We start from the raw sequence: 20,778 nt of genomic DNA on the forward strand, positions 1-20,778 counted from the left end.
CTCTGGGAAACAACGAGCAGGACTAGCATTTTAAGACAGCTCCGCTCCTCTCCCCAATTAAGCAAGAGGACATCTCAGAAGACATCCAGGCACTCCCAACAGGGAACAGATTCCATCAGCTCCCACATCTGCTTACTTAGACTCCCTCCAGCATAAAGTCTTAAAGTGTGACCATTCTGAGATCATCCAGATAGAATTTTCTAAAGACCACGCTCTACGTCAGGCAACTGCTCTTCTTTGCCTCCTTCTCATGTTCTACCTCTGGACCTTCTGTCAAGCTGTTCTTAGGGTTTGCAAGATCACCCTTATTGCAGCAATCATGCCCTTAGCCTGGCAGGTTGCCCTCCTTGCTTCCGTTAAAGCTGTCATGAAAACCACACACACACACACACACACACACCTGAATTGCTCCAGTTCACTGCATCTCTTTCTCTCTCCCACACCTGATCCTCTGTGTTTTTTGATAAATCCAAGCTCCTTCCCCAGCCATTCTCAAAAAAAAGTAGCATCGTTTTTTAAAAAAAATCTTAAAGAATTCCCTTACTCACAAGTCCTTGCTCTGTGGAGAGTCTGCCATGTAGGGGATCACTACATTACGCCCAACTGAATACTGTGTCCACCCTATATGCCTCTGTCAGTGGAAAACCCACACCTCTGAATGCTGAGTAAAACCTGCTTCCCTGTAATTTCCAGCCACTGGTTCTAGTCTACTCTGAAAAAAGTGTGAAAAAAAATGAGCCACTGTGCATTTTTCTACTATCTATTAACATTTCATTACCTTCCTAAGCAACAAGCCAACCTTGGCAGATCTCAGAAAGCTAAACAGGATCTATTTAGTACTTGGATGAGAGACCACTAGCAAATCCTATGGCTGTATTCAGTGGCTAACTGGCAGCCAATAGGGTTGCTTCAACAGCAAGATTGACATACCAACCCTGCAAGAAAGGAAAGAACTAGTTCAACTGAATCCAAAATTATGGAGAAATCAAAGAGAATCAGCAAAATCACACTGCCTCTGTCTCTCTTACACAGGAATTAATCTATGACTCTGTCCAAAACTTGGTTGAATTCAGATTAAAAACGGTGACATAATTTGTCTTCTCCAAAATGTCTGCACTGTACACCACTTTCTCAAGCACTCTACAAAAATGAGTATTTGCGATAGAGAGGCAGTTGGCAAAATCATCTGGATCCACTGGGCGCTTTCTCAGGTGTGGATAGCCACCGCCTCCTTTAAGACTGACAGGGCCATTCTATCACATAAGGACACATTTGGCATCCTTGGATCCCCCTGGTCAACCTCCAGTTGGGCAGAGGTCAGGAGAGCATGTTGTAGGTCAGACAGCCATAAGTGTCTTGTCCATGTCCTCAGGCCTATAAACCAAAAGCTATTCCATTCCATTCCAACAGACAGCACACTGGACACCCAGCATGGCCCATATGAAAAGTAACATTCATGCCAGGAAAAGGCTACATAAACTTTATCCTCAAAATGCTTCACAAATCCGTTACATAGATCATTCACGACGCCAAGTAGATTACAATATGCCCTTGATAAGCCAGAAGAGTCTTGCTAGTTATGTAACTGAAAATGCAAGGATGGGAGGCCACAAAGTGAGCCTTCATTGCTGCCTTTGCTGCCACAAAGCAAAACTGAGTCTGTGTACCAATGGAAGCCTGCCAAGGTCTATATCACCATGCTCCAGACTACTCAGAAGACAGATGAGCTTTTACAACACTTAGCAGAATTACATATTTAAAGAAAAAAGGAGGCAGAAACTGGTAACAGCAAAGAGATAAAATTTGGTAAAGCTTAGCAGAATCAATATATCTGAACAGGGAAAAAATGCAGGATTTAGTCCTAGTTCATACAACTGTTTTGACAAAGTGAAAAACAAATTTTTGCACAGGAAAGGAGGCAACAGACACTGCCAGCAGAATTAGGAAACTTGGCCACGTGCACGTACTTGCATTTACACCAAGGGTAGATTTTCTTCTCCTTCTGCCCAGTTCTATGAAAGACTTCAAAGTAAAGCCACATTCTAACCCTGACAGGTCCACGGTCTCTTTGAGAGGCCACTCTTGCTACGAAAGACAGTAGCTGAGCTCCTCAGAGATGCACGATAGGAGGGTCACATGATGCCCCACCGAAGGCCACCGCAGACAGACGTACTCAGCTAACATTCAGAATCAAGGTGACCAAATTTCAATGATGCAATTTTGGGCCACGCCCACCCTATCCAAAAAGGCCTAAAAAAAAATCAGCCTACACCCTATTCAATGACATTGCAGCCCTGGGTGACCTCCAAGGGATTGGGAGTCCAGTTGTGGCCCTCCCTCCCACCTCTGCACTAAGTAAACATGGAAACAGCTGGGGGCAACTGGGAAGGTCCTTCTCCAGCATTTTTTCCTTCAGTCCAAAGGACAATCTATCTGCCTCTGATGCCAAGAAAGGAGGCAGCAGGAACTGGGATCATTCCATGGGAATGGCAGCATAATGCAAGGAAAACAGTGGCCTCACGTCCCCCACCTAAGACCAACGTGGTCTTATCAGCAGTAACAGCATCTTTGGAAAAATGGCCTTTGATTATCATTGGGTTTGGAGGGCTTGTTATTCTTCTTTTAAATCTTTCTATTTTACTTCTGTGCTACTGCATATCACTCAGAGTCTTTTTAGAATTGGGCAGCATATAAATTGTAAAAATAAATAAATAAATATTATGGAAGAGCCTCCCTCCAAAAGCTAGACTAGTCTTGACATTATGGTCCTTCTGGAAGCTTTTAAAATTAAATTTTATTGAGGGAATACTGTTTACATGTGAACATTCCTCTAAGTTACTGTTTTCAGTTTTTGTAACTGATGTATTGTTTGTAATTATCATTACACACCACTGAGAGTTGTTTGACTGCAGTGGTTTGGAAAACTAATACGTCAACAACCCACCTCCACACTCCTAAATTGAGAGAGCGGTCGGGATGAAAGAATACCACGTCCAGAGTCCATACAGAAAAGGCATTACAGCATATTTACAGAAACAGAAACAATTTAGCTTCCCTTTCACTTTCAGAGTCATTTTTGAGAAGTGTCATTTTCAGAATTATGATTTCAGAGGCTGGGTACATGGAGGTAGATAATTTTGCACCATAGTACCCAAGGAGCCATTATACCTTACAGGAAACCTTCAAGGCTAATCCTTCTGGATTCAATTAAGTCTTCCTCGCTGAACAGCCAGCTGCTCCAAGAGACTTTTACGATTTTATTTAACGTTCTTCTTCCCTTAGCATGATGACATAATCCGTCTAAACCAAAGGTGATCAGAAACAGCCACAGGATGACAAAGGAAGCACCACACATAATTTAATTGAACCAAGATATCAGTAAATCAAATACAGAAAATTTTCAAGAAAAAGCATTTGGTCGTACAGGCAAAAGAAACACGGAGAAGGCTTCTGGGAAGAAGCCAAGAGCTAACTGCAGAGAAAGCGTCCTCTGTTCCTTCGACCAGCTGGAATCCACCAGAGACCAGGGCCAGTAAAGAGTGGAGCACATGGGCTGCTAGCGCCACACACCCCTTGAGCGCGTCTTGGATAGGCAGACTTCCAGGAAATGGCAGTGGTTGTGAAAAACTACCCGGCATGGGTGTTTCAGACAGTGGAAGTATGCCTTTACCTAGGCATATCTCAGGTCTGGATACATCAAGGAGACTTGACTTAACTTCTGGAGGAGGAAATGGCGGACTGAAGATGGCTCCAAAAAGCGGAGCCGACGACTGCAGCAGAATGAAGAGCCAGCAAGTAGACCGGCTCTTCAAAACCTCTCCGGACAAGGAGAGGACTTGAGATCACCCACAAGTGTTCCAGACAGGCGCACTACAGGTCTTCCAGGGAAGTTGGCAAACTGAAGATGGTTCCGTGGAAAAGCAGAGTTGCCATTTATGGACACAAATAAGGAGCCAACGAGTAGATTGGCTCTTTTGACTCTCTCTGGATAAAGAGAGGACACGAGATCGCTGTTCTCCTTACAGTTTCTTCTCACAAGAAGGCTCCCCAACAGCGGTCTCCGGGGCGGGGGGAGATGAGGGAGACAAGGGAATTCACCATAATTGCTCCAGATGCAAACTGAGCCTTTTCAAAGGACACTAAGTTCACACTTCCTTTGCTAACCACTTTCGGAAATTGCCTATTAATTGCTTCAAAGAAGTTAGATTCCTTCAAAGTGACAAGACTGCAAACACCAGGTAAGTGCCTTCAATCCTTATTATAAGAAAACAAAGATCCATTTTTATAATCTTTAACAATTTAAAATAAACATCAAAAAGCAAGACAAGGTTTTGGCTATAGAAAGTTTTAAAAGGATTAAGGGCTCAGAAAACATTGGAATATTAGATTTGAATATTAAGACTTTGAAATTAATCTTAAGAAATAAATGCTTTTTGTGGGAAATAAAAACTGTTTTTGATATTGGAGATGTAACAAGACAAATAACTTATAATGGTATATCTTTGAGGAACTGCACTGGGAACTGCAACAGGACTTTGAATCAACTATGTCAGCTGTATGTGTCTTCTTGGGGACAGTCTGTTCCCAGAAGATGTTACAGAAAAAGATAAGCAACAAAATCTACCTAAGAACAACAGGAAAGAGACTTTCAATAAGAATTTCTCATCAGATATAAAGAAAAGTTGGATGAGGCTTTAAAAATTAAGAAGGAAATAGAAGTGACAATCACAGAGAGCAATTGGAACAATTTCTTTTTGCTGGATTTACAGAAGAGTCTGTTTAAAGTACTGAAGAAATTTGTAACAAGGATCATCAACCATCTGAATGGATCACAGAGAAAGACGGTTCTGTTTAAAAAAAAAAAAGGAATACACCTCGGTTTATTTGACCAGGGTTAAACGGGGCATGTCATTTTGGGTGGCTCTTCTTTGGATGCTGATATCTGGACTAGAAAAATGTGGCATATTGGATTTGCTTACATTTTTACCCTACGATTACTTGATGTATCCTAATTTGATAGCATTTAAACTGGCTCTGTACCTGTCTTTTTACTTAAAAGGAAGTTTTGTGAATTTGTTCTTTTTAAAGAAGAAATTATCCCTCTTTGTCTTGTTAAACTTTAGCCTTTTGTTTATATTAAGATACTGGGATTACTTTATATTTGCTAAGTGTGGGTTTGTTTATAGTTTAGAGTTGAGATATGGAATGTTCATTTGAATAAGATATGTTGTTATTTGGGGTGGGTTTCTTTGGAATTGTTGGCATTTGGTATGGTAAAATGTTGTGTATTGGAGCTTGTCTTTTTTAAAGGAGAGATAGTCCCTCTTTGTCATGTTAAACTTTAGGTTTTTGTTTACACTAGGATACTGGGACCATTTTATGCCTTTTAAATGGGGTTTTGCTTACAGCTAAGAGTTGAGATGTGGAATGTTGAGTTTTATATATCTTAATTAATGTTATTATTTTAGAGCTCTGTTTGGACTTTTTGGTGATAACCGGATTGGAGAAGAAGTTACTTTGGAGTCTTTAGGGTCCTCTGAGCTTGGTTGTTTTCTTGCAAACGTTTCGTTACCCGGCTAGGTAACCTCTTCAGTGCTAGAATGGAGTTTGCTCTCTGTTTCTATACAGTGGCACGCCCTGCCAGTGTTGGTGGGGGTGTGAGTTTGGTTTTGTTTTATTCCCCCCTCTGTACTTCCTTGATTAGGGTATTGTTTACTGCTTGATTGTATGTCTGGTGATAATCTTGGTATTAATCTCTGCTTATCTGGGTGATGATTGCTGGTGAGATGTTCTGGTCTCTTGCTTCCTTTTTATTGTCTCTTTTGAATAGTGTGTAGGAGTTGTTTATCTCTATGTGCCTGTCAATGGCTGCCTTGCCTGAGTACCAAGCTTCTAGGAATTCCCTTGCATTTTTGGATTTAGCTTGGTCTAAGATGCTCACAATTTCCCAGTTGAAACTATGGTTAAGTAGTGTTGTGAGATTAAGGAGTTTTCATCGTGTCTTCTGACTGCTAGTTGGTGTTCATGGATGCACTCTGCAAGCCTTCTGCCTGTCTGTCCTACATAGTGGTTGTTGCAGTCCTTACACTGTAAGTTGTAGATGACTCCTGTTTTTTCCTCTTGGGCTACTGGGTCTTTTGGTTTGCTTGAGATGTTTTGGAGGGCTTTAGTTGGTTTGTGTGCTACGGTGATGCCATGTGGTTGTAACAGTCCGTTGGTGGTTTCTGAGACGTTTCTGATGTATGGCAGTGTGATCCTTTTCATAGCTTGTGTTGGTTGTGTTGTAGTAGGTTGAGTGGTCAGGCACTTTTTGATAAAGTTGCATGGATATCCATTTTGTTGGAAGATAGGCGGTCTGTTTCCTTTTTCTGCTGTTCTGGGTTGCTGCAATGCATTTGTGCTCGCTTGAATAATGTTCTTACACAGCTCCTCTTGTGGGAGGATGGGTTGTTACTTTGGTAATGGAGTACTTGATTGGTGTGGGTTGTCTTCCGATAGACTTGGGTTTCTAATTTGCTGTTGTTTCTTCTGCTGATGAGGATATTCAGGAAGGGTAGCATGAAATTTGAAATAAGATATTGGAATTATAAAGAATCCTTCCTGTGGGAAAATGCTTTTATTCTGAATTTTTTTAAAAAAATAAGATTTTAAAAATTGGATACTAGAGGGAACTAAAGATTACAATTAAAGGAGAAGAACGCATAAAACATCTTACAATTACAGAATGAAGCAAAATATTCTAACATTGGACATACTGAATTATATCTTTGAAAAATGGACTCAGAAATAATTAATAGTGTCAACAGAGACATTTGCCTCTATGGAGAGACTGTGTCTAAAAGATGTTATGGAAGAGGAATAAGTTCTACCTGACAAGATTGAGACTGAGTTGAAAGTGGATTTACAAATGACAGGCTACAAGACTGACATGGAAAAAGATGTTACACTGGACATACAAAGAAACCGGCTGATGTCTTAATAATTAAAAAGGATATGCAAACAATAAACAAAGAGAGCAACCTGGGTAATTTTCCTATACTGGATTTACAAAAGAAGCTTGTTCAAGCTTTGAAGAATTTTGTGAGAAAGGACAACAACAAAAAAATGAAAAGAAATCAAGTTCTACAACATTATTTGAATGGACTAAAGACTAAGATTGTTAAAAGTAAAAGGAATATAAAATTGATTTATTTAATCAAGATTAAAATAGATGTTATCTTGGGTAACCCTTAATGGGGTTTTGCTGACACCAGGACTGAAATGATGATGCTTTATGGATTTCTTTATAGATAAGAGACGGGATATGGGAAGAAGAGATTATTTGTTGCATTTCAGGAGGAAATAAGTTATCAAAATTGTTTATAATTGTTGTGATGAAGGTGGAAGTCATTTCTTTATATTTTTTTCTTTTTCTTCACTATATTCTTACTTTCCTTCTTTTCTATTTCTCTATTTTTTCCTTCTTTCTTTCTTTTCAGCACCTTCTACTTTTTCTTTTTATTCTATCTTTTTTTAGTTTGTATTAGTAATTACTGTTGTAATTATAATCTTTAATAAAATTACTATATATAAAAAAGAAAGTTACTTGACTTAAGAATATTTTACAATCTGAGAAACTGTCATATTATCTAACATGAAATGGTATAAAATATGCGGAAGCTGAAATCATCTAAGCTCTCTGAAGTCGAAAGCTTATTTGCCTCGGATTATTGCGGAGTTCACAGACCAGAAAATAGTTAAGCCTCCAATAGAAGAGAATATATGTAGCTCAGGGTTAAACTGTGGAGCCCTTGGTGCTCTCTGAGCTTGGTTAAGCCTTGAGGAGGAATGCTAATGATTTCTTTGGATGAATACTACAGTATATGACACTGATCTAACTCTGCAATCTTTTGAAACCATTTCTGTGAATTTTAACCTTTTGTAAACAGGTTTGTACTTTAGTAAAAAGAGAAATGGATACTTTTTGCTTCAGAGAATCATTTAAAGATAAAAATACTATGCAGGTAAGATTCAAGAACCACAAGGCTTTGTGGACTGGAGTAGCATATAACCCCTAGTTAGTTAATTAAAAAATCTCAGCTGTTATGTGCCCCCGTGGCAACACTTGCCTCCGGTTTTATCCAATCCGAATCACTGCAATGTGCTTTACACGGAGCTGACACTGAATGGCATTGAGCAGCCCTTGATTAGAAACCCTGGTTGTTCACCGCCACCACATACAAGGAAGTTGTGGATCTTTTTTTAAGGAGGCACACCGGTTTTTGTCCATGGATGGATGATCCACGCAATCCTGTTCTTCTTCTGAACTGCTTTTGGAGGCTCTCAGCACGTCCTCAGCTTGCCACCCAGAGGGACGCTGACCTGGGATGGGTCTGGGCAGCTGCATCCAGTCATCAGACCCCCTTGAAGGATATTCTCATTAACAGCTTTCCCAAAATTGGTGTTCATAAGCTTTAATATATATTTTAAATACTTTAGTTTCCGCCGGGGGAAAAAGTTCTGTCATCGAAGATTTTATTAGCTCCTCCATCAAGCCCAAACGCTGACAATTCATCAATCTTCCAAGCGCCCTTCTGCTGTTCCCTCCAGGCGCTCCTAGCAGCTGGTTTATCCTCCAACCAGGGTCTTCCTGAAAGGGGAACTGGAACCCACTAGGCACTAGGACCCTGTATGAGTTAAAGTAGGAGCATCTGCGCACTGACAGATGCCACCATTTCACGATCTCAGAAGCAGGTGAAGCTACCTTCTCAAGAAACGGGACCCAGCTACTGCAACAGCACAAAAGGGGGCACTGCCGCAGCTGCTTCATGTAATCCTCCTCACATTTTTCTGCCTGGTTTTTCAGCTACAACTACAGCAACTGAGCCCGCAAACCAAGATGTCCGACGTGCTTCACTGAAGGGGTAACCATAGCAACCCAGAGAGGTGCTGAGGAGGATGCTGGCTGGTAAAAAGGTTAGTTCATTTTGGTGCAGGGTCGCTCCATCCAAGCAAGGCAGCCACCTCCTTCCCACGAGCATCCGTAGCTTCCTCAGCTCTTATTACAGGCAGGGCCATTTTGCCTTCATTAGAGGCATCCATGGAAAAATCCAAAACTGCCCCGAAGGGATCCGATCACCTCCTGCCTTTCAGACCTTTAAAGCTGTGGCGCTGCCACCTTCTGCTTAAGCTGTTCTCCATTACCCACACCTGCATGAGAACCTTAGGATTATACTTCTCCCACTCCAGGATGCTTAACCAAAGACGCACTCTTAAATGGCCAAAGGAAATAGCCTCTCCCCTCTTTCCAGATCAGGCTTTCGCAGTCTACTGGCCTCTAGCTGTCTTGGGCTAGAACCCAGAGCCACCAGGCTACTTGAGATGCTGGAGGCCACCAAACATACCTGCAATTTCTGCCAATGGAAATTTAATTTTCTTTTTATATATGTACCCAAAAGAGAGTGTTCTATGTGGAATAATTTGGGATTCTGGTGCATTAAAATTAGAATACAACCATTGCAATCACCAACCAGAGTTGTGGGGTGGGGTGCAGGGGTATGGAGCCCCTTTGTCTTTCCCAAGGAATCAGGACGGTACCTGCAGGTGCTTTCCAAGGTAGGAAAATGGCTATTTTTATATTATGTTAGTGTATGTTTGTCCTGCTATCATCCTGCATTTTTAATTAACACCCGAAAGAGAAGCTGCTTAGACCAGCGATCTCTTCCTATTTACTCTCATGAGCTGCGAGGTAACAAACTTCCTGCTCTAGCCCCAATGAGGCCGTTTTCCCCCTCTGTTGTCGGAGCAGGTGCCCAGCGCCTACTAGACGCTTCATCCTCATTAATATGGAGCCTTCCCTTGCTGATGCCTAAACTAAGCAGCTCCTGGAGTGGAGGGGGGGAGAGAGGTTGGCGGGTTGTAAACTTCCCCAACGAAAGCAACCCCTTTATGAGTCAAATGCTGGAGACCATTCCCAGCGCTCAGGCTCACCGTGGCAGATCGGGGGAGGGCCCCTAGTGCTGTAAGTAATTTTAATAAACGGGACCCAGTTTATTTCAGTCCTGGCACCATTTTGAATGTACTCCTGCTTTGGAGTTTAGGATCCATCCTGCAAATTAGCCAGCAACACAAGAATTCCTGAAAACAATGTTGCTGTGTTTGCAATGTTTGAAGGCACTGCAAGTGTGAATAAAGCCTTAGATGTATACAGTACAATTCCTTCATCTCCCACTATGCTACCAGAAAGTCTCCATCAGATTTTTGCAATACATTCCTGGTTTAAAATAAATTCAAGTGCAAATAAGTGCAAATTGCTTTACAACCTAACAGTAAACCTGATGTTTAGCAATAAAGAGCTTCTTTAGCTGTACATCCCAGTTTGTGCATCACAGAAAAAGGAGGATAGGAATATACAGGTAGTCCTCAGTTAACGGAGGTAACTGGGACCAGGAACTCCATCGCTAAGCAACACGGTTGTAAAGTGCAATGTCACATGACCGTGCCAACTTATAATGGCAGTTATAGCAGTTCTAGTTGCAGTTGTTAGGAGAATCCCACGTGATCATTACACGCAATGTCACATGATCACCATTTGTGACCTCCTGCCGGCTTCCCCACTGACTATTCCTGTTGGAAGCTGGCAGTGAAGGTTATAAATGGTGATCAAATGACCGTGGGACACTGCAACCACTGTAATTGCCAGCTGGTTGCCAAGCGCCCAAATCATGTGACCATGCCAATGCTGCAATGGCTGCAACTTGGAGGACCGACCATAAGTCTCCTCATTCAGCACCATCATAACTTCGAACGATCACTGAACAAACAGTTGTTAACCGAGGGCTACCTGTAATGTGAGAGCCTGAAGCTTCCCTTTGGCTGATAAAAGTCTGTCTCCATAGCACTTAAATTCTGACATAATAATAATATAATTAATAATAATAATACTTTATTAATTTTATATGCCACCAACTCCCAGCAACTCTGACCTAAACTTATAAGTGAACCAGCCATTACATTTCATCAGATACTGCATTAATACACGACATGCCAAGGCCTACCTCTCACTCTTCTATTTCTCCAAGTAAGCTAAAACAGTATATAAATCTTGGGGTAGATTAACTGGAGCACAGAATCCAGAGCACAAGAAGTAAATGTTCCCCTCTACTCTGCCCTTGATAAACCCCATCTGGATTCCCAAGTCCAGTTCTGGGCCCCACAGTTCAAAAAAGACAGGGACAAATTTGAGCAAGTTCAGAGGAGGGCTATCAAGAAGGTGAAGGGCCTGGAAACCAATTCCTATTGGGAAGAGCTAAAGGATTTGTTATGTTTAACTACAGAAAAGACAACTGAGGGGAGACACAATAGCAGTCTTCAAGCACAGAAGAGGGAGTGGAGTTATTCCCTAATTCCTCTCTAATCCCTTTCTCTCCTACTTATTTGCTAATTCCAAAGGCAGGACCAGAATCACTGGGTAAAAACTGAGCAGGAGCTCCTGCATGTATGAACTGCACATCCGGTAGTGGAGTGATGTTCTCTAAATTCCCTTCCAACTCCTAAGATTATTTATTAGGTGAGACTTCTGGGGAAGCAATGATGGGCTTAAGTCTCATGGAGCCGACAACCGTGGTGGAGCTGGCAAGTGGATCAGCTCCTCAGAATCCCTCTCTGAAGCAAGGAGAGGACCAGGATTGCCCACAAACACTCCATACAGTGGCTCCCCATAAGAAGACTGTAAGACAGCGGTCTCTGGTGGGTTTTAGATTCTGGGACCCAGGGGAAAGTCGTATCTGCCCAAGCTGCAGTTGGGAGCCTTCAAAAGGACATAGGGTTTGCATACTTTCTTAATCACTTTTGGAAATTGCTTGTTAATGGCTTTTTGAATATTAAGAACCTTCAGAAAGGCAAGTTTCATTACACAGGGTTTCTTTCTATCCTTGACAAAAGAAATTTCATGCAAGTTTAAGGACTTAAAAAATCTTATTTTTGACAAACAGCAAAAGGGTGATTAGAATGTTGATTTTGGAAAGTTATAAATGGACTAAGTGGCCAGAAGGACTTGAAATAAGATTCTGAAATTAATTACAAGAATTCTTCCTGTGGGTTGTTTAAAATTTTATTATATATATAATTTTATTATATAACATTTTATATATAAAATTTTATTTTACACGTGTGTGTGTGTGTGTAAAGATTTTGAAACTAACTGTAAGAAATCTTCCCATGAGAAAGTGTTGCTGATCAGAAAAAAAAAGGGGGACTTTGAAGGTTGGACACTACAGGGAACCAGAAAGAACTAAAGGTTATAATTAAAGGAGACGAACCCATTAATACAGAATGGAGCAAAAATATCTGACTTTGGAAGAATTCAACAATATTTGGGAACAATACACTCAGAAATTACTCTTAAGATTGGCTGCTATTATAAAAATTAATTCAAAAGAGGTTAAAGAAGAACAGATTTTACTGGACAAAACAGAGACTAAGGCTGATTCAAATGTGGACCTGAAAGTGGATTTAAAAATGTTAGGTTATAAGAATGATATGGAAAAAGATGTTACACTAGATTTACAAATAAAACCAGCTGATATCTGAATAATTAAAGGGGACATACATGTAATAAATGAGAAGAGTGACTTGAATAACTTTCTTATCTTGGATTTACAAAAGAAATGTGATAAATTTATGAAGGAGTTTCTGAGAAGAGACAAAGAGAAAATGATAAGAAATCAACTTTTGGGACACTATTTAAAGGGATTAAAGATCAGGATTCTTAAAAGTAAATGGAAGGAATACAAAGTTAGTTGATTTGATCAAGGTTAAAATATATACAGTAATACCTCGGTTCACGAATGCTTCTGTTCATGAACAATTCGGTTCACGAACTCCGCATCGGGTGACGAACACGACCCGCGGCCATTTTCCCTACTGTGACACGTGGTCGTGGCTTCCTGTAGGCGAGGGGGACTCTCCCTCCAAACAATAACTGCCTCCCCACCTGCCTTCCTGTCCTCCACGCCAGAAGTCGCCTCAAGCAAGGTTAGTGTTCTCTCTCTTCATACTGTACTGTACTGTACTTTGTTTCATATTTTTGTGGTTTAAAAAAAAAATACATATGGTTCAGAACGGATTAACCGTATTTACATTGAACCTTATGGGAAAATTTGATTCGGTTGGCGACCACATTCGTAGGGGTCAGAACGGATTAACCATATTTACATTGAACCTTATGGGAAAATTTGATTTGGTTCGCGACCAATTCGGTTCGCGACCAGAGTTGTGGAACAAATTAAGTTCGTGAACTGAGGTACCACTGTACATTGTTGTTTCTGGTAGCTCTTAATGGACTTTTCTTGACTAGGACCAAAGAACGAATGACAAGGCTTAAAAGATTTTTTTTGTAGATAAGATATGGGAAGAAGAGATCTTTTGCTATTTTTAGAGAAAGTGATAAGTTACTGTATTAAAAGGAAAGAAATATAAAACTGGTTTATCTGATTAAGTTAAAATATATATGTTATTGTTCCTGGTAACTCTTAATGGACTTTGGCTGATTAGGACTGAATGATGAGGCTTTATAATTTGTTTATAGATAAGAGATGGGATATGGGAAGAAGACAACTTTTGCTGAAATATCAGAGGTGATATGTCACTGAAATTGTACTTGTCTTGATGAAGAGGGAAGTCATTTCTTTATATAACTTTTTTCTTACTGTTTTTTTGCTTTTTCTCTGAATGTTTTCTTTTTCCTTTTTATATTTTTCTTAATTTGTATTCATTTTCTATCTTTGTATCTGTAAACTTCAATAAAATTATAATAAAAAATATTATTTATTAGGTTTATATCCCACCTTCTTTCAGGAGCTCAAGGCAGCTTCCATGGGGCTCTCCCGTCACTTTATCCCCTGAACAACAGCCTGGTGAGGTAGGCTGGCCCGAGTGAGAGTGACTGCCCCGTGAAAGTGGAACTGAGCCTGGGGTTCCAACGATGGAAAAGCTGGACAGAATTCTGATAACCGAACCAAAGACAGATGGCCTCACCCCTGTCATAGGCAACCAGTGCTGGGTCACCTTCTTGAGCCCCCTCCCTTTATCTGTGGTCTCTCCCAACACAGGGGCAAGTCCAGCAGGATCCCACCCCAACACCACTGGACACAACCCTATGTGGCTGCCTGACGGAGAACCAGAAGGATTGCTCCTCCGGTCCGTGTTGCCCACCCTGGGCCCCTTGAAGATGGGTGGACTTCAACTCCCAGAATTCCCCAGCCAGCCTTGGGGAATCCTGGGAGTTGAAGTCCACCCATCTTCAAGGGGCCCGGGCCGGGCAACGCTGCTCTAGCCGAAGATTTCGGCAGGGGCTGCCCTCCCCGTTGCTATGGGGCAGCGAGGGCTCAGCTCCACCTGTGCTAGGCCCCCACAGCAGCTCAATCAGGCCACCGGGCCACGGAAGACGCCGTAGAAGCACAAAGCAACCCGGAACCAGGGGCGCCCTTCCCGCCTTGCGGCAGGGACAGAAGCCCCCGGCTGCCCCTCAGAAAGCGCCGGGCCCGCCTTCCTCGGCAGCCGAAGAAGCTCCCGGCCTCGGGAAGGGGAGGCGGCGGGGCTTCTCCGGGCGCACCCGGGCCCCTGGCGGAGGGGCGGGCTCCGCCGCCACCGCGGCCACGGTCCCTTCGGGCTCCGCCTGCGCCTGGCGCCGCTGCTTTTCCCAAGGCGACGGGCCGGGCTGCGCGGAGGAGCCTTCCGGACCGGCTCCGCCCGCGCTCCCAGCTCTCCTCTGCCCGCCGCGCGCGGCCGAGCCCTACCGCCCCGGCTCCTGGCCGCGGAGGATCAGGGCCGCCGAGCTCCGCCCGGGCCGCTTGCAAGGTAGGCCGCCGCCGCCTCCCGCCCCTCTCGCCTACCCGCCGCCGCCGCCGCCGCCTCCCGCGGGATCCGCCGCCGGGCAACCACCACGCCCGTCCGCCGCGTCAGCGAGGCCCTGGCAGCGGCTGCCCCTCCGCCGCCGGTCCCACAGCCTGCGCCGCCAGTGGCAACAGCTCCTCAGGCGCGACCGGGCAGCCCCGAGCGAGGACCCCTCCACGGCGCAGGCGCAGGCCCAGGTGCGGGCGGGAAGCGCCAGGACTTCCGGAGAGCGCCGTCCGGCGGCCGGAAGCGCGTCCGAGCGCGCTCGTCCAGCCCGCGGCGCCATGCCTCGGAGGAAGGCCGCCAAGCCGCTGCGGGCGCTTTGCCTGGAGAACGTGGCCGCGAACATGCAGCTCCTCTGGGCCAAGGACTACGCCGAGCGCTCCCTGGACGAGTACCGCTTCCGCTACCTGCTGGGGCCCTTCAGCGAACTGGGTGAGGCGGCGGCGGAACGGCCCATCGGGGAGGGGCTGCGGGGCCAGCGTCGAATGGTGCCGGGCGGGGGCGCGCCCTTTGCCCCTCTCCCTGACGCGCCCCTGGGCGGGCGGCGGTGGCAGCCCCCGGCCCTTCGGCAGCCTCTCCGGCCGCGGGGAGTCCGGCCAGAAAGACCCGGGCGCGGGGGTGGGAAGGAAAGCCGCCGCGCTCCTCGCTTCCCCTCCCCGAGCCTCCCGCTTGACCGCTCGGCCTTTCTTCTCCGTGGCTCCAGCCGGCTGCCTCGTTCGGGAGCTGATTGACCTGATGGGGACCGGCCGGCGGGTGACGCGGCTCGTGCTGCACCTGCTGCTGGTGCCCCAGCTGACGGAGCTGGACCTCAGCCGGTGCCCGAAGCTGGTTTCCAAGACCATCGCTGAGATGGTCGCCCACCGCTGCAAGGTGGGTGGCAGGGTGGCATTAGGACGGGGGGATCCGGGCGCTCCCATTGCTACGGCGCCCGAGTCTTCAGGGCAGCTTTGCAGTGAGCCGGCCTTCCTCCTCTGGCTCGGCTGCCTCATCTAATTCACCGGAGCAAGCACTGTTTCCGTCTGCCTGCCTGCCTGCCTGCCCGCCCGCCCTGCCTGTCTGTTTTTTGGTCATGCTTCCGTTCCAGTTCTGGCATCTAAGTGAATCTGACGTGGAATATGGCACAAATATACCATTTTAGCCAAACAGCTTTGGTGAGGCATTCAGCTCTCCCTTGTTTCTGTCTGCAGTAGGAACTCAAAATGTCTAATAATCATTGAGCCAATCCAAGCAAGAGGATTCAGAATAAAGTAAAGATTTATTTACTGATGTATATGGTTTATATGGCTGCCCATCTCACACTGGTAACTCTGGGCACCATACAAGGATTAAAACACGAAATACCAACATACAGCCTCCTGGAACCCAAGAATTACAACCTGATCTGGGAGGGAATGGGGAAGAGGGGTACCCCAAGTCAGCCTACTCTCACCTCAGATGCCAGCTGGATCTAAGTAGGATGAGGCCAGGAGCTCTAAAAGCTCTCCTGCCCCTGGCAGTCACTTAAGACACTTCAGGGTTGTTTCTGGGGCAGGGGGCAGCTTTTCTTTTTAGATTTGGCTGCATTGTGGTTATAGTCTGATTTCTTTGTGGCCAGTTAGGAGCCCAAGTTTGTTGAACCATAAAGTTCTGTCCTGCCTTAGCTTTGTTCAAACTCTGGCCACTGAAAAAAACAGAAAGGGTTTCAGGGCAAGGATTCATTGAAGGCAAAATACAAGGTAGGCAGATGATTTATTTAAGGCTTTACATGCTATCTTTCAAAACAATTTTTCCAGAGCTGGGTACAGCTAGTATCATAAAAGCATTTAGAAACCAGTATTTACAGGTTTAAATTTAAAACAGTAGTACAATTAGCTAAAGAGATAAAAGACACACAATTTTAAAATCTGTTACTCTTCAACCGAACAGCACCAAAATTAAAATTAATTAGGAAACAGGTGCAGCAGTTATAGGAAGCATTAAACGTCCAAGGAGAATTAAAGTCTCTGCCTGGTGCTATAAAAAACAGATCGGTCAAGCAGGGGATGTCCCACGTGATGAGCCAGGTATGAACTGAGAGAACAGGGTTCGCTTGCTCACATGCTTACCTTTTCTTTTTCCTCCCTGAGACAGAACCTGTCCCTGCTGTATCTCCAGGGCTGCAGCCGGATCCCTAGCGATGCTCTGGTTGACCTGATAGAAAGTTTGCCTGGTCTCAAAAAGCTTGGCTTGTCAGAGACCCAGTGCAACACCCAGGTCTTGTCAGCCATAGGCTCCACCTGCCAGTACCTTTGTGAGCTGGACGTTTCTGACTGCAAGCGGCTGTCTCCAGAGTCCCTCTTTCACCTGGCTTATGACGTCACAGCCGGCTCCTTCTCCTGCCAGGCACTGCAGGTACTTTCGGTTGGTGGGCTGGAGTCCAGTGCTAGAAGTCAGAATCTGGTCCGGGCCTTGGCCTTTGTTCTGCTGGCCCTTCCCAGCCTCAGATTCTTAGAAAATGAGTTTGTTTCTGAGGCTGTGTATGAGATCTTCCGCCAGCAGTTCAAAGGTGCCCAGATTGCCCCTGGGTTTCCCTCACTGGAGGAGCTGGTACAGCGCAGGATGGCCATGCGCACAGACAAGGCAAGCTCCAGGCTTACGCTGCCCCTCAAGGAGTTACTGGAGGTAGATGAGTCTTCCTTGCCCATAGTGTGCACTGTGTGCCCACACTTAACAAAAGCAACCGTACTTCTGGATGACGGTTCTGCATTGAGCCCCGCCTTCTCCTCCTGGCATGCCCTCAGCAACCTGACATTGGACTGTGGGAGACCCAGGCAGCTCAGGGAGCTTCTGTCTGTGACGGCCATCATCGGCACCCAGATGCAATCCCTCTCCATTGATGGCTTCGTTGTCAAGGATGAATCATCCTTCCACGTGTTGCTTGGTCACTGCCCAAATCTCCGGAAATTCAGTGCCAGCATCTTCCTTTCTCTGAGTTGCCAGAGCCAGAAGTCCACAGACTGGGGTGCTGCTTTTGTGCCCCCCAGATTCTCCCACCTCACTGAATTTACTTTGAGCCTCTCCAGTCTGCACACTTCCACACCTTCCCAGCCTGCACCAGGACTGAGAGCAAACCTTACGTCTGTCCTCAAGAACTCCCCAGGCCTGGAGAGTTTAGTGCTGTTGTACCTGCCTTTTTGTCTGGATGGAGTGTTCGAGAAAGTGCTGGAGCCCCGGGGCACTGCTCTGGTGCACCTCCGTCACCTTTCTCTGCTCCAGTGCAAGGTGTCCAGTAGCACCATCCACCTGCTGTTGGCTGCGGACAATCAGCTGGATTCCATCCATTTGGACAAATGCCCAGACATCTACCGGAGGGACTATGATGAGCTTCTCCGAAGAGTCAGCAAAGAAGGCTTTGACCTGCACATCGAGTGGCAATGAAAGCCTGGAAAGGCAGCTTTGTTTATACTGAGGCAAGATAGGAGAGCACTGGTAAATAAAGTTTGTATTCTCTGTCACGTTCTCTCTGGCTTCTGTGACACCAGGACACAGGCGGGGGTGCCCTTTATAGGTGCGACTCAGGGGTGTGTGTGGGTCAGGCAGAGGATGGCTTAGCAGCAGTAGAGCTGCTTCCCCACTTCCTCCCTCCTAGAAGCTGGACCAGGCCGGGGCCTTTCCGGTCCAGCACCGATGTTCTTGCATGGTAGACACCCTGAAGGCTCGCGGCAGGACAGGTGCTCAGAGCCTCCCTCTCCGGCAGTTAGTACCTGCAGAGAGGGCTGCCTCCAGTACTGGGCACCATTCTGGCAGGTGGGCAGAGCTCTCTGCAGGGTAGAAGTGCGTTTGCCGGTTGCTTCTGATGAGAGCGCAGTTGCACATGCCGAGTGACCCAGAAAAGCCTTAAGATGAAGGCCTGAGGGAGATGGAAGGGGTTTCCTCCCAAGGGTGAGACCAGCACCCAATACACTGAAACACAATTCGTTGACAGTTACAGTTCCGAGACACTTAAGCAAAGTGTCTGGAGAGAGGTAAGCCCTCTTCATCAGCTTATCAGCACGTCCATGTTATTGGTTACAGTTAATCAGCAGCCATTTAATAGGACATTATCTCTGTAATTGATGAGGTTAGCTTGCTGACTGATTTAATTTCATACACAATTTGAAAATCAGAGGTGGTGCAATACAGCATTACATGCATAAAGGCTTTAGAACCTGCAGCCCACCTACTATTTTTACTCCGGCATTACGTGGAAAACCTTGATTCCAGCTGCCTAGTAGCTTTAGCGGCTGCCTGCATTCCTGCCAGTCATACTTTCACTTCCTTACTTCAGGTGTGGATGTGGATTCCAGGCACCTGATTGCTTTTTGCTGAATTGATAATGCGTCGTTAAATTGTTTTCTTAAATTTACAAGGCTTGCTTATTAAAACATCTAAAAATTGAGATTCAGATTAAGTCCCCCACATTTTTCCCACAAGAGAGAACAGGAAAAATGTGGGTGACTCAGGCAACCTCAGTCTTTGCCACAGCCATGCTGGCTTGAGATAGCATCATGAAGGACTTCAGCCTGTCATGCCATCTGAGGTCTTTAGCTGTTCCCGATCATCGGTCAGGACATTCACAATCAAAAAGGGATGAGTTGTGAGTGCAGCCTCCAGCTGAGAAGAGCTGTATTGTTTCCAGCATCGGTCACTCGAAAACCCCGCCAAGAAATGGAGTTGGTCACCCGCCTAGTTGCCCTCTTCCTTGCGATGGTTCGAAGTTCTTCCCCAGGAGTGGGGAGCCGCGTTCCCCAGAGGGCCTCCAAGAGTTGTACCTGGCACTTTCTGCAACATGCTGGAGGATTCCTGCCACCCAGCTGGCTTCCTGCCTTCGTGTTTTTTTTATTAATAATAGGCTTGCATGCTACCAAAGGTGACCTGCCAAGCCATCCTCTTGAACTCCAAGAGCCCCAGGTGTTTTGAAGAGGCTGTTATTGCACATATTTATTTTCAAACTACATGGGCCTGATTCAGAGATGGGGGGGGCACAGAACCCAGCAGGCACGTGTACAGTTGCTTTATTTCACTTTCGACACCCTTTGCCAGTACTGATTTACATCATTGCAATGGCTTTTGTACTCACTTTTGGGGGGTCGCTTTTCACTACTGTTGCTGGCTAACTTAGAATTTGCAGGTTGGATACCAGAAAAGGTGGAGAGAAGACGCCAGGATGATTAGAGTTAATAAGAGTTTATAAATGAAAGTCCAGCACTTGGAGGGTCAGAGAGATTCCTCCGGGACCTCCCGCTGTGAACCAAAGCAGTAGGGAGGACTGCCGTGCCATCTGCTCACGGGGCAGATCTTATGGACTCCCGCTTCTCCCCCCATCTTTTGGAAGGCTCACCCTGGCCAGAGGACGATTAGCCCAAAGCATATCAGACATTCTGTGTCCTCTGATTCTGTCACTAAGGATGAGGGAAAGGGCACATAGCCAAACAATGGAGAATACACACAGAAAATGCACAGCACAAGCTATTGGTTGGCTAAGCCACCTGGCAGCGAGGTGTGAGCCATGCGGGAAGTGAAACATCTATTGACTTGCAGTATTACGGTTAAAAAAAGGAGCTTGTTCGTTTGTGGTTTGGGATGCTTGGCCCTTCTCAGCTCCCTCCGTGAACCACGGGGCATGCCAGGGACGATGGGCCAAGAGAGGCCGCGCAGGCAGGGCCCTGTCCAGGGCCCGGCCGCCTCCTTATTCCGGGCTGCGGCTGGGGCCTCTGCCGGGCCGTGCAGCAAGGCCTCAGGAACAACCGCCAGCTCCCTTTGGAACCCATGCGGGCCCATCAGTCGCCGGGGGTGGACCGTTTGAATAGGCCCCGTCTCCCTGGACGGAGCGGAGGGGTCAGCGTGGAAGAATCTCACGGCCACCGGGGGGGTGGTCTGACCATGACGGGGGATCATGTCAGA

The 20,778-nt window shown here is 45.8% G+C and overlaps 2 protein-coding genes across 7 annotated transcripts in view; one reads left to right on the plus strand and one right to left on the minus strand.

Moving 5' to 3' along the window:
• The window catches only part of DCTN1 (dynactin subunit 1), a 66,350-nt gene extending 51,319 nt beyond the window's left edge, over positions 1-15,031 (minus strand). For all 6 annotated transcript variants that reach the window (XM_088128810.1, XM_088128808.1, XM_088128806.1 and 3 more), the window contains exon 1: positions 14,874-15,031. The gene's annotated coding sequence lies outside the window, so the exon portion shown is untranslated. The remainder of the gene's footprint in view (positions 1-14,873) is intronic.
• Positions 15,032-15,078: 47 nt separating this feature from the next.
• LOC103062817 (uncharacterized) lies at positions 15,079-18,350 on the plus strand. Its single transcript, XM_088128811.1, has 3 exons — positions 15,079-15,309; positions 15,581-15,747; positions 16,987-18,350. Exons 1-3 carry the CDS (start codon positions 15,159-15,161, stop codon positions 18,271-18,273), a joined length of 1,605 nt encoding a protein of 534 aa, XP_087984937.1. The 5' UTR covers positions 15,079-15,158; the 3' UTR covers positions 18,274-18,350.
• Positions 18,351-20,778: the final 2,428 nt, after the last annotated feature.

This window comes from Python bivittatus, unplaced genomic scaffold (genome assembly GCF_059951505.1).
Source record: "Python bivittatus isolate LINGU-HERP-01145 unplaced genomic scaffold, Pbiv_v1 ctg000740_np1212, whole genome shotgun sequence".
Taxonomy (NCBI): domain Eukaryota; kingdom Metazoa; phylum Chordata; class Lepidosauria; order Squamata; family Pythonidae; genus Python; species Python bivittatus.